At 50.2% G+C, this 17,820-nt stretch overlaps 1 protein-coding gene across 11 annotated transcripts in view; it reads left to right on the top strand.

Annotated features, from left to right (window-relative positions):
- Positions 1–17,820, top strand: part of KIDINS220 (kinase D interacting substrate 220) — a 76,474-nt gene continuing 58,654 nt past the window's right edge. For 5 of the 11 annotated variants that reach the window (XM_053666867.1, XM_037151704.2, XM_053666861.1 and 2 more), the window contains exons 1-6: positions 1–152; positions 7,504–7,638; positions 8,851–8,949; positions 9,905–10,003; positions 16,173–16,271; positions 17,424–17,525. In XM_053666867.1, the coding sequence (XP_053522842.1) occupies positions 7,531–7,638; positions 8,851–8,949; positions 9,905–10,003; positions 16,173–16,271; positions 17,424–17,525 (507 nt within the window). In that variant the 5' untranslated portion in view covers positions 1–152; positions 7,504–7,530. Of the gene's footprint in view, positions 153–7,503; positions 7,639–8,850; positions 8,950–9,904; positions 10,004–16,148; positions 16,272–17,423; positions 17,526–17,820 lie in introns of all 11 variants that reach the window. The other 6 variants (XM_053666868.1, XM_053666865.1, XM_053666862.1 and 3 more) reach the window with 2 other exon arrangements.

Raw genomic sequence — 17,820 nt, 5'->3', positions numbered from 1 at the left:
CTGTCAGGTCGGGGAGAAGGAGGAAAATGGCCGCCGGGTGTGTGGAGGGGGTCGTGCTGGAAATTGCCTCGTCCGCATTTCCCGGTTTCTAACAGCGCCGGCGGCAAAGCGGGCCATTCCCGCCCGAACTGTCTTTGGCTGGCTGTTAGACGGTGAGTGTCCTGGTCCGCTTCGCAGGATGGCCGGCCGGGGAGGAGGGCGAGGCCGGGGAGCCTGGGGGCCCGGGGACCCTGGGAGTGCGCTCCGGCTTAAGGGCTGGGAAGTCTCGGACTTATGGCCTTAGGCCGGTTTCTCCGGGTCCGGCAGTCGCCTCGGGGTGGGGGCGGAGGTAGCGGCCGGGGCGAAACAGTTATTTTCTGGGTGCGGAACCGCCACCCGCTTCTCCGCTGCCCGGAGTACCCCGCCCCTGACCTCCACAGAGGCGGGCGTGCGCGGGGCCTGTGCTGGGACCCCGCTTTGCTGTCCTCCTGGGCCCCATGGCTCCATTGTCTTGTGCTGGACTTCAAACGCCTGGCAGTGGAGCGGCAAGCCATCGATTTCTCCCCTGTGCGATTTATTGCCACGGAAACGATTTCTTGGTCACCACCCACGTTGGATAATTTTTCTTTCAAGTCGTTCTGACAGACAGAAACGTAAAACAATGAGGATCATTTTCCTGGTAATAATTCTGTATGCAGCCCTCTCGACTGTCCATCAGGGGCGCTGGTTCACAAGGCAGCTTTGTCCTTGGAGAGTCCCATTCAGCTGGCCGGGGGTGTGGCCAGGCGACGCCCCTCCGGACCCGTAGTGGGGTTCGGATACATTTTGTGGGTGCCCACGCTTCGGTGACACTAGAGATCAGACCCCCGAGGATTTCTGAAAGCACTACAGGGCGCCCGGTGCAGAGCCCTGGTCGGGAATCACCTCCAGCAGGTTGGGTTCTTTGTTCTCCAGCGAGGCTGGACGATACTCAGCTGAGCTGGGGCAGAAGACAGGAGTCTCTTCTCTTACTAGACTTAGATCCTAGTGGGAGAGACAACTACCAAACAGGCAGGTATCTAAGTGACAAGTTTAGAAAAGGGCTGTAATGGGAATTAAACCTTAAACCAAAAGGACCCTGTGACAGGTATAGTCCAGGTGAGGGGAAGCCACTCAGAAATGAGAGTGAAGAAATGGTAACATTCTGTGGTCATGTACAGTGGCTAGTAGTTCTCCAGTCTGCATGTGCTGGGCACTATTTTAACCCCTTTTCACTTAAACTGTGCAGTTATTTGAAGATGGTGAAACTTACGCACTGAGGTCAGGAAATGGGTCCATGGTGATAAAATGTAAATAGTCAAGTCAGGAGTCCACCCAAGGCAACCCAGCTCAGGGCCCTTGCTTTCTAGCACTGTGCTGAACTGCACTTTATGAAGAAGGCCTTTTTGTCAATGACATAGAAGAGATGTCATTGAAATGAAGGTTGGACAAGGCTCATATTTTTGTCCTGTGTTCAGATGTGATTTCCAATGGTCTTGTTTTTGTCCTGATGTCATAGGCAGAGTGACCTCCTCTGATGCTGGTGTTCTGGGAGGTTGTTTATGGTCCCCAGAGGACACCAGGGCCTGACCAAGGGGCTGTTTTTCTCTTTCTCTGCCCCTGGGATGCAGGCACTGGGCTAGAGGGAGGTGGGAGCTGAGGGCAGATGTGGACAAGGGTGAGTGGGGTGGGAGGCCAAGTTCGGTATGAGCAGTCTAAGTTTAGCTGTCCATGGGGGGGGTGGAGGTGTCCCAGAGCAGGGACACAGGCTGCTTAGCGTGAGCACTGTGTGGGCAGGCTTCCAGGAGATGATGTGGAAGGAGGAGCTGCTCTCCAGGCCCACATGTGGGGGATGGGCATCCTAAGAGCAGGGGCAGTGAGTGCAAAGACCTGGAGAACAGGAAGTGATGGGGGCAGCCACAGGCGTGGGAGAAGGTTAGTCTGGCTGTGGCTGGCAGTGCGGCTGTGAGTGGGGAGGCAGGGCCGGGCAGAGGGTGGGAGGGCGACAGACGAGACTGGAGTGCTGGGACAGAGCCAGGCCGTGACCGCTGCCTGTCCTCGCCGTCACTATGAAGAATTGAGTTCGTGAGTCCTCACTGCTCTGCATGGAGCACAGCCTTCCTTAGAGGGGGTTGTGGAGTCTGATCTTTACAGTGGCTTTGAAAGGCTTGCAAGGGCTTTGGGCCATGGCTGACTTGTGCGTAATGAAGCCATCATCTTCTGTTCTCCCAGCGTGAGTCTACGGTTCACCAGCCAAAGGGCTTAAAGAGAAGTGTGTTTCTGATCACTCTTGCTTCCATGTAGCAACGGACTGGAGGAGGGGGAGATGGGTGGGAGGCAGCACGGGCTGGGAGACAGTCCTGGGGCTGCAGCGAGAGGCGTGGCAGGGCAGGGGACCTGTTGGGGGCCAGCGCCTAGAGCAGAGCAGTTCCTCTTTTCTGGAAACGGTGTGGACACGCTGTGGCCTTGTGATGCCTTCCCAGCCCTGTGACTGTGACTGTGTCCATGACTATAGTTGGTTGGTTCTGCGTGGGCACCTGACACAGTCTCGGTAGTCAGAGCCTTTTGGGGAACTTTCGGATCTGGGATCAAATTCAGACTTTCTCTAGTTTCAGAAACTGTTTGATTTTGGCTGCCTAGCTGTTGGCAGCCACATTCCCGCTTGTGTAGAAGTTGCTCTAGAAGGAAAGAGGATTAAGCCATAGAGAATGAGAATTCTGCCAGCATTTGAAGTCCAGGGGCACCCATCTTCCCCACAGTGTGGTTGCGGGAAATAAACCAGTATCCTTAAAATAATGTTCTGTTTTGCCCAGTCTAGGTTAAGTTTGTCTCTCGCGCTGTTAGTAGTCTTACTTAGCGTGTGGGTGGTGAAGGCCGGACACCGAGGCCCTGAGAGTGGGGCTGGCAGATGTTGGGCGTGAGGAGGTAATGGGGCAGAAAACGGAACTGCTGCGCTCTGGAGAGAGAGAGAGATGGTCTGGCAGGTGGGCGCGAGAGGTGCTTGCAGTGCAGGGGGCAGCCGGGGTGAAGGTGGGCATGTGGAGCCGCTCCAAGGGCTGCTGCTGGTCGGGGGATGCTGGTCATGGGGAGCGGTGGGCAGGGCCACGTCCCCGCTGCCTCTCTCAGGTGTTGTCAGACTTGACCCTGTAAGACGTGGAAGTAGATGGAGGTGTCGAATGTTGGTGGCGTCTGTTAGCACACGTCTCGTACTGGTCTCCAGTGATGAAAGCACCCATTCTAGAAAACCCAGATATGAAGGTTCTACAGAAAATTAAAAATTACATTAATGTCACTTCAGTATTTAAGAGTGTATATGTTTTATATAGTCGAGGTACTGTAATACGGTCTTGTTAGGCTGATTTTTCTCTCCCTGTTAGTGTAGCACAGGCATTTTCCTATCAGTGCACATTTTGGAAACATTTGATGACTGTGTGTTTTTCCAGTGTGAATGTATCATAATTTATGTGACCCTCCATCTCTGAGGTTTTGTACTGTGGCTAGAATTGTGTGACAACACAATTTCAGTCATAAGGACAAAATGTAACATTAAAATCTTTCTCCATGTTTCTTTTGCTTTTAGAATTGATTCTTAGAATGAAGTTACTGCATCAAATAACATGGCTTTTTGGATGATTATTTAAAAGTAAGATATTATTGAAGTACACTTTCCATACAGTTCACTCTTTTTAGTGTTCTGCTTGGAATTTTGACAAAGCCAAATGAGTGTGTAACTACCACTTCAGGCAGGACGTGCAAGGGTCTAGACTCCCCAAACCCTCTCATACCCGTGGGACTTGGGAGTGGGGCAATGTGGGGACCGCTGTGGAGCATGAGGCTGTGACTGTTTTATGTGGCACAGGCAGATCCTCCGCTAGGCGACTGGAGGACGTGATGGAGCGGCCATGGGCTCGCGTGGGGGGTGAGAAGTTGGGCAGACAGAAAGACTGGCGCACAGGCCTCAGGGCAGCACAGCTCTGGGTGTGTTCGAGCAGTGACCTGGGTGTGTCCGAGCAGTGACGTGGGTGTGGAGTGGTAGCGTTGAGGTTGGTAGTGTGACACCCTGCCCCCTGCACTAAGGGACTGTACCCCTGCTTGGAGAGGCCAAGGGAGGGAGGAAGGATGAAATTGACTCAGGGCCACCCACGGGGAGTTCTTCAGCTGGCAGCTGCAGCCACAGCATCACCACGGGTGGGGGGAGGGGCTCGTTAAAGATGCAGGGTCTGGACCCCTCCCAGACACCCCTCCACCCCGACCCTCATTAGAATCCCCAAGGAGCACCAGCCCCCAGGGCTCTTAGAGGCCTCCACTGTTAAGGTTTAAGAAGCTCAGGCCAACTCACAGCTTCACAAGGTCGCTGTGCTTGCCTTGTGGGCATAGACTGTGGGGAAGGCAAAATGGAGGTAGGAGGAGTCGTTGGGGTCTAGGTGAAGGTCATGGTGGCTTGGACCAGCGTGGCTGTGATGGAGGTGGTAAGTTGTGCCATGAGGATTTGCTAAGTAGAACCAAGAGGATTTGCTAAGAGTGACCCTGTGTGAGAAGACGAGGCAAGTCGTGGGTTTTGGTGTTGCAAGATGGGGACTGGAGCTGCCATCTCACAGGGCGGGGCAGAAAGCAGGGGGGACAGTGGAGCCCCTTCTTCTCTCTGGGAAGGGTGTGAGGGATGGGTCTGGAGTTGGGAGTTAGGACGAGTTAGATTGATGCGAGTGTGCGTCTTGGAGAGACAGGGTGGGCATCTGGACAGCCCGTAACTGAGCAGACCTGGGCCCATCCCTGTGGCGCCTCAGCGCACGACCCAACAATTAGTGTTGAGGGAAATGGGCTTTTACTTACAGGATTGCAGCCTCGGGGGTGCTGGGAGCATCCTGCTCAGAGCCCTGCTCTCCCACGAGACCCAGCACTTCCCCTGCCCCCCACCAGGCTCCAAGCCACACTGTGACCAGAAGTCCCCCGTGTCCTTATCTGTTCTTGAGCTGGCCCCCAAACAGGTCTCCATTCCCTCTGGAATGTGCACTGTGGGTGTCAACGTCCCCATCCTTTCGCAGCAGCTCTCTCCTCCAGCATCAGGGGTGTGTTGTCCTTAGCCTCCAATAGTGGCCCGGGAGAACACGTGCCTCCCTCCATGCAGTGTCCCGGGAGAACACGTGCCTCCGTGCAGTGGTCCGGGAGAACACGTGCCTCCATGCAGTGGTCAGGGAGAGCACGTGCCTCCGTGCAGTGGTCAGGGAGAGCACGTGCCTCCGTGCAGTGGCCCGGGAGAACACGTGCCTCCAATAGTGTCCCGGGAGAACACGTGCCTCCATAGTGGCCCGGGAAAACACGTGCCTCCAATAGTGTCCCGGGAGGACACGTGCCTCCAATAGTGTCCCGGGAGGACACGTGCCTCCATGCAGTGGTCCGGGAGAACACGTGCCTCCAATAGTGGCCCGGGAAAACACGTGCCTCTATGCAGTGTCCCGGGAGAACACGTGCCTCCATGCAGTGTCCTGGGAGAACACGTGCCTCCATGCAGTGGTCCGGGAGAACATGTGCCTCCGTGCAGTGGTCCGGGAGAACATGTGCCTCCGTGCAGTGGTCAGGGAGAGCACGTGCCTCTATGCAGTGTCCCGGGAGAACACGTGCCTCTATGCAGTGTCCTGGGAGAACACGTGCCTCCGTGCAGTGGCCCGGGAGAACACGTGCCTCCAATAGTGGCCCGGGAGAACACGTGCCTCCGTGCAGTGGTCAGGGAGAGCACGTGCCTCTATGCAGTGTCCCGGGAGAACACGTGCCTCCGTGCAGTGGTCCGGGAGAACACGTGCCTCCGTGCAGTGGTCCGGGAGAACACGTGCCTCCGTGCAGTGGTCCGGGAGAACACGTGCCTCCGTGCAGTGGTCAGGGAGAGCACGTGCCTCTATGCAGTGTCCCGGGAGAACACGTGCCTCCGTGCAGTGGTCTGGGAGAACACGTGCCTCCGTGCAGTGGTCCGGGAGAACACGTGCCTCCGTGCAGTGGTCCGGGAGAACATGTGCCTCCGTGCAGTGGTCCGGGAGAACACGTGCCTCCATGCAGTGTCCTGGGAGAACACGTGCCTCTGTGCAGTGGTCAGGAGAACACGTGCCTCCGTGCAGTGGTCCGGGAGAGCATGTGCCTCCAATAGTGGCCCGGGAGAACACGTGCCTCTATGCAGTGTCCCGGGAGAACACGTGCCTCCATGCAGTGGTCAGAAGAACATGTGCCTCCCTGCAGTGGTCAGGAGAACACGTGCCTCCGTGCAGTTGTCAGGAGAACACGTGCCTCCGTGCAGTGGTCTGGGAGAGCACGTGCCTCCAATAGTGGCCCGGGAGAACACGTGCCTCCGTGCAGTGGTCAGGAGAACACGTGCCTCCAATAGTGGCTCGGGAGAACACGTGCCTCCATGTAGTTGTCCGGGAGAACATGTGCCTCTGTGCAGTTGTCCGGGAGAACATGTGCCTCCGTGCAGTTGTCAGGAGAACACGTGCCTCCATGCAGTGGTCTGGGAGAGCACAGGGAGAACATGTGCCTCCGTGCAGTTGTCCGGGAGAACATGTGCTGTGTTGCACTGCACTGTGGTGAGGTCCAGGGAGGCATGCCTCCCAAAGAGTGGCCTCTCCATATGTCCTTCGGAGATGTGGAAGTCAGCGTCCCCCAGTCACAGTTCAGCATTTTGGGCATCTCCCCTGAACCCGTGTGTGGTCGGGCAGGTCCCTGTGATCCCCCTGGGTTCTCCAGGTCGGCTTCCCAGTGGGGCTCCTCTTTCTCAGTCCAGCCTGCACCCGCTACAGCTGCATGCCTCCTTCCTGCTTCAGCAGGCTGTGGCGCGGTGAAGCCTGACTGCACAGCTGCTTGCTGCTCTCGCTCTCAAGCCACGTGGCCCAGTCCCTCAGGGCCGCTTTCCCGTGGCTGCCTGCTCACTACAGGCGGTGTGGCCCAAGCTCTCTTCCGTGGCTGCCCTCTTCATTACCGACCCACACAACTGGGTGTTGCTTCCTCACTACCCCATGGAGGGCCATCTTTTTGCTTCCCTCCCTTATTTTTCAATGCTGACCTGGAGCTTCCTACGTGACCTCATACCCAGCCCTCCTACAATGGGCTACTTTTGCCAGTTCCCCTTTGTTTTTAACCTCCTTTAGGCTGCCATCTTCAGTCAGGGCATGAGTTCTCCCTTGACACAGGAGCTGCTGCCTCCTGCCTCATGAGCAGGTGCTGTAGAAGCTCCCTGCTACATCAGGGCTGCCTTAGAGTGTCACCCACACTTGTCCCTGGGCGATAGGACAGCTATTAACTTGCCCTCTGTAATGCCAAGTATCGTGAGTGTCTGCTTCCCCCATGCATGGCTGTCCGGAATATGCTCTGTTTGGGGGAGTTGGGGGTTCACTCTGCACCCTGTATAGGCGGAGCTAGGGCGCTTTGCTTTCAGTCCTGCCAGGGGAGGTGTATCTGAACAAGTTAAGGTTAGACTTTTGTATTCACAAGTTACGTGTATTTTATCTAATCTGCTTTTCACAGGTGTTGGAGCTACAGCTTTCCGTGAAGATGTCAGTTCTAATCTCCCAGAGTGTAATAAATTATGTTGAAGAAGAGAACATTCCTGCTCTGAAAGCTCTTCTAGAAAAATGCAAAGATGTAGATGAGAGAAATGAGGTAAGACCAGGTTTCTAAACTTCAGTCCTTTCACAACTGTCTGTGGACTTCCTACTACCGTGCGCAAGGCAGTGGCTGAGGACAGAGGCGTGAAGTACTCAGTTCCCCTGCTTGGTGATGTTAGCGTGACGTCACGGAAACGTTTCTTAGGGTGAGAGCGCTTCCAATTCTGTGGTTTTGGAATGCATTTGAACATATGTAAATGATTGCATATTGAACTGAGATTTATGGTTGACTTTTGCAGATGGAATAATCGATCTTCAGGAAGTTTGATGACTAAAATCTAAAGTGTTTCTAGGACGCTGTAGAGAGCTCCCAGACCCAAATTTCCCATAAATAGACTAAACAAACAAAATTAGGACTTTTTGGAATGTTTTCTTTAATGGAGCCCCAGTTCACTTTCTGAGTTGCTCCTTCTACACACCTTGGGATTTTAAAGACCCTCCGTCTTTGAGAGTGAGTTAAACAGTCACGTGCTCTCTTCGGTAGACAGGGTAGCGCGATGTATACCTGCATTTTCATTAACTTTCGGTACTTCGCTTCGACAATACAAGTCAATAAAATGTTGATCTTGTTTCATCCTGAACAGCTACGCGGCAACATTTTATGGACTAATAGACCTTTTGTATGAATTTTTAATGGCAAAGTTTTTATTTGTTTTGTAAAACTTAATAAAAATAATTTTGTGTATTAAAACTGTGTTTTCAGTATAGTATAATTTTTTTGCCAGTGGAATAAGATAAGAAGTGATTTCAGTTTTTACATATATGTATATATATATATGTAAGTATAGATGTGTGAACTTTTGTGCCTTTAGTCCTGATGATTTGTCAAATATATATTATTAAATCCACGTTCTGTGTTATAACCTAACTGGATTGTTGGAATTTAGTTACCATAAATATGCTAAGATTTTTATATACATGTGGTCATTCCTTTCAGAGCCTGGTAGTACTTCTCATTTACTGATTCCAAGTGAGAGTTCAGTGCCATCAGAAGATTACTCATGCTGTAGTAAAAAATTTTTTTTACTTTTTTCTTGGTTGCATTATTAGGAAACTGGAGACTTAAGATTTCATGGGTATTTCTAAATTAAAGAGATTCTGTAACCAGCACTGAACGTCGAGTTAGGAAAATGTAAGCTTGTGCTTTCAGCGTTTCGGTCGGAGGGCGGCGCCCTGACGAGCTCTTTGTGCCGTTCGCCTCCCGCAGTGCGGCCAGACCCCGCTGATGATAGCCGCGGAGCAGGGCAGCCTGGAGATGGTGAAGGAGCTGCTTAAGAACGGGGCTAACTGCAACCTGGAAGACTTGGTAGGCAGCGAAATAACTTCTTGTTCTTTTTCTTTGCTGTTTGTCTTACAAAGTGATTAAAAAATAACAGGTGACAAATTATACTATCAGTCGTCTTTTGTCTTTGGCTACAGTGGGCCAAGTTAATGTTTTCAAAAGGGAGTGGAATTTCTACTGTTAATGAAGGTTCTCAGCGCTCCCTGTTTTTAGACACTGATGGCTCCAGCCAAATAAGAAGCAGGCCCACATGAACTAAATGCCTGCCTCAAAGACACCTGCCTGGGGGCCAGGTCGTCTCACGACTCCCTGTGGTGTCCCCTCACTGTCCTGGGTGTCATCACACCCATCACATGGTGACAGCTGGGACACCGTGCCCCCGACAGCACAGCTCCACCCGGCTGCCCTCCTCCACCGCCTCTGTTGCCCAGGAGTGATTTTTAGGGTCCACAGCTGCATCTGCTTTCTGTTTCATTTAAAATTAATTATTTTAAATTGATGTTTTTACTGAATGGTCGTTCGAATTCAGTGGCACTCAGGAATCAAAGTTAGGATAGCATACTTCTGGCCTGTATTTAAAAACAGGAGGAGAATAGCTATTTCTCGAGCACACCACTCTTGCTCGTCACAGATGGCTCTGTCTGGTGGCCGGCCAGTGAGTCTCGACTGCCTTTGCATTTCAGTGCAGAGGGGTGGTCGCTGGCCACAGGACTGGCTTTCAGGTTTTGACATCTTTCCTCCTTTTGACAAAACATGCTATGTAATTAGAGGTCTGGGGAAAAGACTGAACAAGCAGTTGTGAATGCCCGCAGACAGAGGCACCCTCCCCAGGGCTTGGCTCTCTGTTATTTGGGAGTCGGGTGGGTCAGGCATGTCAGTCTGGTGTGGTTGTCTGGTATGTACATTCGGCTTCCTTTGTCCTCAATTTGAAATATTATCTCAGTTTTGAACCAGTAACATCAGTGTTTGTGTGTTCAAGGACAACTGGACAGCACTTATATCGGCCTCCAAGGAAGGGCACGTGCACATTGTGGAGGAGCTGCTCAGGTGTGGGGCCGACTTGGAGCACCGCGACATGGTACGTGCGTCCGGGTCATGTGTCAGGGCTGGCTGGCGCCAGCGACGGGGCTGGATGAGTGGGAGCTCTACGTGTGCAGTGATGTCACGGTGCTTCTAGGGGTGGGGCTGGGCATGGAAATGACCCTCAAGAAGGTTTCAAAACCCAGATGGTATAATATGCCTCTTTTAGAATATTCTTAGTCGACTTCGGCCAAGATGGAGGCATAGGTGGAAACATAGTGCCTCCTCGCACAACCAGGTTTAAAGACAACAAAGTTTTAGTAACAAAATCGCAACCAAAACACAGAAAATTGAACTGTACAGAAGTCCAACAGCAATGAACCATTCAGCCAGACTGGCAAGAGGGGCAGAGTCAGTGGCTGGCAGAGTGGGGTCGAGCAGGAAAAGGTGGCCAGACTGACCCAGGCGCACAGGTGGTGGTTGGTAGATCCCAGGCGTGGGGTGGCAACGGGCAGACCCAGTGAGGGCGCAGGTCGGCTGGCTGACCGCAGTCACACATTCACATGCAGATAAACCAGGCAGAAGAGCAAGCAGTGAGACAGACCGCTCAGGCTAGGACCCCAGCAACGGGAATTAAAGCCTAAAAGCACCAGTTGGAAAAAAACAATTCGGGATGAAGGTGCTGGGAGAGGCTCCCAGGCTCACTGAGAGTTTGTTGGAGAGACCCACAGGGTCCTGGAGGGTGCACAGGCCCACACACCCAGGAGCTGGCACCAGGGGGGCCCGGTTTGCTTTTGGGAAGCAGAGAGGGGACCAAAATCTGAGAGAGAGTGGAACAAATGCCATTGCCCCTCTCTGACCTTGCCCCCACATACAACATCACAACCCAGCGACTGGGTTGCCCCACCCTGGTGGACATCTAAGCCTCCGCCCCTCATACATAACAGGCACGAACAGACCAAAACATTATGGCTGAAGAAGAACAGCTCAAAGCCGCAGAGCCAATACTTCTAAATGACAAAGAGATAGCCAAACTATCAGATGCACAGTTCAAAACACTGGTGGTCAGGATGCTCACAGAACTGGTTGATTTTAGTCACAAATTAGATGAAGAAATGAAGGCTATACTAAGTGAAATGAAGCAGAATGCACAGGGAACAAAAAGTGACGGAAAAGAAACTGGGACTCAAATCAAGGGAGTGGACCAGAAGGAAGAAAAAAATGACCAAACAGAAAAGAATGAAGAAACAAGAATTCAAAAAAAAATGAGAGGCTTAGGAACCTTCAGGACATCTTTAAACATTCCAACATCTAAATTATAGGAGTACCAGAAGGGGAAGAGGAAGAGCAACAAGTGGAAAACTTATTTGAACAAATAATAAAGAATAACTTCCCCAATCTGGCAAAGGCAGTAGACTTCCAGGAAATTCAGGAAGCTCAGAGTGTCCCAAAGAAGTTGGACCCAAGAAGGAACACACCAAGGCACATCATAACTACATTAGCCAAGGTTAAAATGAAGGAGAGAATCCTAAAAGCAGCAAGAGATAAGGGGACAGTCACCTACAAAGGAGTTCCCATCAGACTGTCAGCTGATTTCTCAAAAGAGACCTTCCAGGCAAGAAGGGGCTGGAAAGAAGTATTCCAAGTCGTGAAAGGCAAGGACCTACATCCAAGATTGCTCTGTCCAGCAAAGCTTTCATTCAGAATGGAAGGGCAGATAAAGTGCTTCTCAGATGAGGTCAAGTTCAAAGAGTTCATCATCACCAAGCTCTTATTATATGAAATGTTAAAGGGACTTATCTAAGAAAAAGAAGATAAAAAATATGAACAGTGAAAGGACAGCAAACTCAGTTATTAACAACCACATGTAAAACAAAAGCAAACTAGGAAGACAGCTAGATCAGGAGTGGAACCATAGAAATGAAGATCACATGGAGGGTTAGCAACAGGGAAGTGGGAGAAGGAGAAGGGGGGAGAAGGTACAGAGAATAAGTAGCATAGATGGTAGGGAGAAAATAGACGGGGGAGGGCAAGAATAGTAGGGGAAATACAGAATCTAAAGAACTTGTGACGCATGGACATGAACTAAAGGGAGTGGTGGGGGAGGGGTGTGCAGGGTGGAGGGGAATGAAGGGGGGGGAATGGGACCACTGTAGTGGCATAATCAAAATATATTTTTAAAAAAAGAATGTTTTTAGTCATCACTTTTAGAGTTTAAAATTTGGAAATATTGTTAAAAATACTCATTACCCTTTATTATGTCAGTATTTTAGAACTTATGAGAGAATTGTTTCATTTAAGAGGAACTTTAAGAAGGACATAGCAGTTTTTTGAATAGTTTTATTACAATTTTTAGTATAATAGTTGTAAGGTTATTTTTATTTTTTAAAATATTTATTTTTAGAGAAAGGAGAGGGAGAGAAATATCCTTGTGCGGTTGCCTGTCACACACCCCCTAGTGGGGACCTGGCCTGTAGCCCACGTATGTGCCCTGACTGGGAATCGAACTGATGACCCTTTGGTTCACGTGCTGGTGCTCAGTCCACTGAGCCACACCAGCCAGGCTATATATTTATTTTTAAAATTGTGTTCAGCCCTGGCTGGTGTAGCTCAGTGGATTGAGTGGAGGCTGCAAACCAAAGGGTCGCCAATTCGATTCCCAGTCAGGGCACATGCCTGGGTTGCGGGCCAGGCCCTGAGTATGAGGTGAGCAAGAGGCAACCACACATAGATGTTTCTCTCCTTCTCTTTCTCTCCTTTCCCCACTCTCTAAAAGTAAATAAATAAAATCTTTTTAAAAAATGTAAATGTGTTCAGACATACCATGTATACCCATTATAAGCTTAATGATATGATTCTTGATTATCTTAGCTATTGTGTATTGGCATCATAAAGAAGGGGATTATTTCTGGCTTATTTATTCTGCAAAATGTTTAGTCATTTCAAAAGTTAATTTTCACAGTGGGGAAAGGAAGGAATTGATCTGCTTTGATTATAAAATGTGGGTTACTTTGCTGATGCTGTTTCCTGAAGCGCGGAGGGGCTGTGTGTTTAAGAAGCTGCAGCGTTCCACCGTCTCGCGCGGACTGTTGTCCCTTGTTCTCAGCACAGCCCTGTGGGCCAGCGGTTAGTGTTGTTCCCAGCGCATGTGGCTCGGGGCGCAGCCTGGAAGGGGTGCCCTGTGCTCAGAGTCTTGCACCTGTGCAGCCGTCAGGCTGAGTTTTGAACTCGTGTGTGCAAGAGAGTTAGGGCATGTAAAGTGTACATTACAAAGGTGTAAAACTTCACAAACTCTGTAGAAAAATGATTTCTTAAACATTTTTAGTTATCCCTATTTTTGTTTCCCCCAAATAATTATCACGACACATTTTAACATTTAAAGAGTCTGTGTGTTTGGCTGTAAAACACCACCAGTCCAGGAAACTGAGGACCGTGTCCCACTGAGTAGTTACTGTTGAGGAGGGCTGGTGGGCGGCCGCAGTGGACAAGCTGTGAAGAACAGCGTGGCCCCTGGGACCTGGGTGGGGAGAGGAGGGTTACCTCGGGGGTTGCTGGGGTTCGGGAGTCATTCCAGGGCCTGGTGTCAGGGCGTCTAGCGGGGAGTGTCTCGAGAGGGCCCGAGTGGTTGGCAGGCTGCAGCTCCTGCTGAAGGCAGTGGTCCCCATCTTCTGGCTTTGCAAACCTGGACATGGTTGTCTCCAGGGAGATGTGTATCTCGAGTCCTGCAGAGGGTGGGTGGGGCAAGGTACGGAAACAGTTCTGCCAGGAAATTCCCCAGTGGAAGTATCGGCGTGTGTGGGGTCTGACCGGACTGAAAGGTCCGGCTCTGTGGCCTGACGGACACCGGCACTGCTGTGGACGACTGTCTGGCCTCTGTAGGAGGCCCTCACCTTGGTCGTCTGGCAGTTCCCACGGTTGGGGCGGGTTGTGCTTTACTGGGAAGGGTCCTACAGAGCCGAGCAGCCCTCCGCGGAGCCCGCGTCTAGGCACGTGGTGGCCATGCGGACCCTGATCTCCTGGTTGAAGCGGTGTCTGCAGGTTTCCTGACGGTCAGAGTGCTCTCTCTCCCTTCGTGGGTACTCAGTGTTGCGGGGGAAACTTTGATACCGTGCAAAATAGCCTGGTTTTGACCACGCGCTCACTGACGTGTTGTTGCGCCCGCCGGTCTGCCCTGCCTGCAGCCGTGACTCCCGGGGTGGGGTCAGGGCGGCTCCTCTCCTCCCCTTGTCCCCTCTGCTCTTGGTAGCTACAGCTCTTCTGTGAAGGAGAGCTCCCTGCGTCCGTGCATACGTAAATACACGTGGGCTTGTGAATGTCTCTTATTCTGTGAGTTATTCTGTTCTCTGCCTAGTTTGTCGCTCAGGCTGGTCCAGCTTCGGCCATGGGAGCTTTTGCACCCTCGTAAGATGCCCTGCCTTTGATTTATTTTATATATTTTTTAAGTATTTCCTTACTTTCTGGCACCATGAGGTGTTTCAGGCCCAGGTTTATCTTGTATTTTCCCTTGCTTGTCTTCCTGATGGTCAGCCCTGGGATGTTTTCCACGGAACCTTGGCCCGTATTACTGGAAAGCGTTACTTAGAAATCAGTATTTAGGTGTTAGGTATGCTCATTGCTACTGGGATTCACTGGTAGTAGTCCCTCAGTGGGGAGACATAGGAGGTACCTGTGGGTACTAACTCCTGCACGTGCGTACGTTTGTTTCTGTGTCTGTCTGTGCAAGTGTGTGTGTATTTCTCGAAGAGACCAGAGTGGTGCCACCAGCGCAGTGTTGTAGCCTCTCCCGTTCCTTACTCTGTGGCTCTTCTCTGATGGCGAGAAATCTGGCCCTTGTTAAGTACACGATATATTTGCTTATTTGTTCACCCCTGGAGTACAGATAAAGGAGTTTCAGAATTTCTAACCCATATCCAGAGAGAAACAAATGTATCTACTAAGTACGGTGTTTGTGTACAGTTATTTTGGTTTTTAGCATGGTAGTATTCAGTCAAAATACTATTTTCCAAAGTTACCTAGGCTCAGCTTCTGAGTAAATACGTGGTTCATTCGTAACATACTTAGGTTCGTTTGTCTCAGGCTGTATCTTTGCAGATCCTGGTTGACTTTTAAAAATATTTCCTACAGAAGAATTCGCTGTCTGTGGCGAGTCTGTTCTTTGGTTTCTGACGAGGGCTCGGGGTCGTGCGCTCACCCCCATGGGCCTGCGCCCGCACTGCTGGGATCGGCCCCTTCGCTCACCCCCAACCCCTCACCACCCCGGGCCTGGTTTCCCCTTCTACGGTCCTGCCTTTTTCAGGTCAGGACAAGTATTTCTTAACTCTCTTTTGTTAGTGATGAAACAAAATCAGAAGAAGTTATTTATATTCTCAGGATCGAATGTGAGTTGGCCCAAGTACTGATTTTTAAGAAAACAAAACATTTGTTTCTTATTATAATTTGATTACATTGGTTTCTTTTATTGAATTGTATTATAGCTAAAGAGAAGGTTACTCAAAAGAAGAAAATTGCTTCTGTAGCGTAGAAAACAGAAAGTTATCCTGCTGTTAATTCATACTGATGACAGCGTCCACCCCTGAAACCCTGATCTGCAGGTCACTGCCTGAGGGCCCTCCGTCTCAGCCAGAGGCCCTGCGTGACCCGTGCATGACCCTTGCCCACCGGGCGTGCTGGGACACGGGGGCAGGGTGTGCTTGCTGGGACCTGCCCTCAGGACAGAGCACGTTTCGAAGGAAGGGTTTCAAATGGCTAAGACAGATCTCGGAGAGTCCGACATAAGTGTCCGCACTTCTGTTCTCTCGGTGCAGTGCTGCGATGGGCGTGTTTATTTGTGGACCTGGGAGACTGGACTGCTTTTAGGTGCTTTTGTGCACAGGTCCCGGCAGAAGGAAGGCGGGCCTGCGTGTGGCTGGTTGGGTAATAATATCGGTGTAACGATGCATAGTTTTAACTTGAACATTTCACCTAAAATGTCATACGGTGTGCTTGAGTGTGATATCGTTATGTTACAGAATTATATGCTTAGGGTTTTGTAATAAAAGACTTTATAATAAAAAGGGTGTTATTTGTGCTGGGCCCTGTATCTCTCTGGGGATCATGGGAACTTAAAACTACATGAACTTAAAACCTCATAAAGCAATGGCTTTACAAATAATAGTCACAAAGGAACTTCATTAATGGTGTTTTTGTGCTTGGACTTGTCAAAGTTTACTCCCTCCCCCCCGTTGCAGGGAGGATGGACAGCTCTGATGTGGGCGTGTTACAAAGGCCGCACCGAGGTGGTGGAGCTGCTGCTTTCCCACGGCGCCAACCCAAGTGTCACCGGTCTGGTGAGCATTGACGAGACCACGGCCTGTGCTGGGAGTGGTGTGCTGTCCTAGCGGGGGCTTCAGGCTGGTTATTCTCTGGGCTTGACAGTGAATAGAAGTGACATAGACAGTGACGTGAATAGAAGTGATCGTTGTCTTTGTTTTTAAGATTTTATTTATTTATTCTTAGGAGAGAAGGGAGGGAAAAAGAAAAGGACAGAAACATTGATGTGTGAGAGACCCATTAATCGGTTGCCTCTTGCACGCCCCCTACTGGGGACCTGGCCTGCAACCCAGGCATGTGTTCTGACTGGGAATCAAACTGGCAACCTTTTCGGTTGCAGGCTGGCAGCCACTCAATCCACGGAGCCACACCAGCCAGGGTGACTTGGATCTTTTTAAAGATAAAGATAAAGAATGTGATTTGAAAGTACAGAGAGACTTTTTTCTCAAGCTCAGCCTATTTCTCAATTTTTATGAACAAAAGACAACTCTTAGAGCTTAAATGTTAATTATAACCATATAACGTTTCAGGAGTTTAAATTCTGAAGACATCTTACCTGTTTTCTGTGGGCACAGATTCTTAATCTAAACTTTTTAAAATAGACATTTTTCTGTGCATTCTTACAGATGGTGGTACATACATTACTACTATGTGTGACTTTCGATCTCAGGTTGCAGATCAGAGACTGTTACCGATGGAATCCTTTCACAATGTGTGTCTATCAGATCATGCTGTAGACTTGAAATATCTCGCAGTTATACCAGACACACTTTAATAAAGCTGGAAAAAGAATTGTATTTTTATTCAGATTAATGGAAGGGTTATATTAGAAAATTTTTATATTTCTATTGTTAGTCTTACCCATTGGCTAGATAATCACATCCAATGTGTTGACTCTGTAAAAAAATTAATGTGCTCATAATTATTATTTTAAGGTTGAGTACATCTTAGCTGTCTATTATGTATGATGGGTATTGTGTGTTTTTAAAGTGGAGAGTGGTCTGTAACTTGATTTTTAAAGTATTACTTTGTATTATTCCGTTTGTTATTTACTTTTCTTAGTGAGTGCATGCTATAAATACCCCCCCAAAGGATTTTTTCCTTCCCTTGATCCCTGTCTGTCTTCCTTCCCTCTCCGTCCGGCCGCCTGCCTGCTGCCTGTCTCCTAGCAGTACAGCGTCTACCCGGTCATCTGGGCGGCAGGGAGGGGCCACGCGGACATCGTGCATCTTCTGCTGCAGAACGGCGCGAAGGTCAACTGCTCTGACAAGGTGGGTCCTCGGAGCCACCCCTGGTACGTCTTGGGACACGTGTTTGCGTGCCCTCTCGTGAGGCTGCCAGCGTGTGCCTTCCAGTTGTGCGTGTCGGTACATTTTATATAGACACATGCCTCATAGATGGTCCCCTTCCACTGCTTGTGCATCACTGTCATCGTTCTCAGGGAAATTAGACGGGGGCATTCGCTGTCTTCGTCAGCTGAGTTCTTCTGTACAACTTTTATTCTAACTTTAGTCCTGTCTGCTTTTCATGTTGTTGCCAGATAACATGAGATTAACAAATAACGTA

Source organism: Artibeus jamaicensis, unplaced genomic scaffold (assembly GCF_021234435.1).
Source record: "Artibeus jamaicensis isolate MK-2021 breed Jamaican fruit bat unplaced genomic scaffold, CSHL_Jam_final contig_465, whole genome shotgun sequence".
NCBI lineage: Eukaryota > Metazoa > Chordata > Mammalia > Chiroptera > Phyllostomidae > Artibeus > Artibeus jamaicensis.
This window is presented reverse-complemented; position numbering and strand designations above follow the sequence as displayed.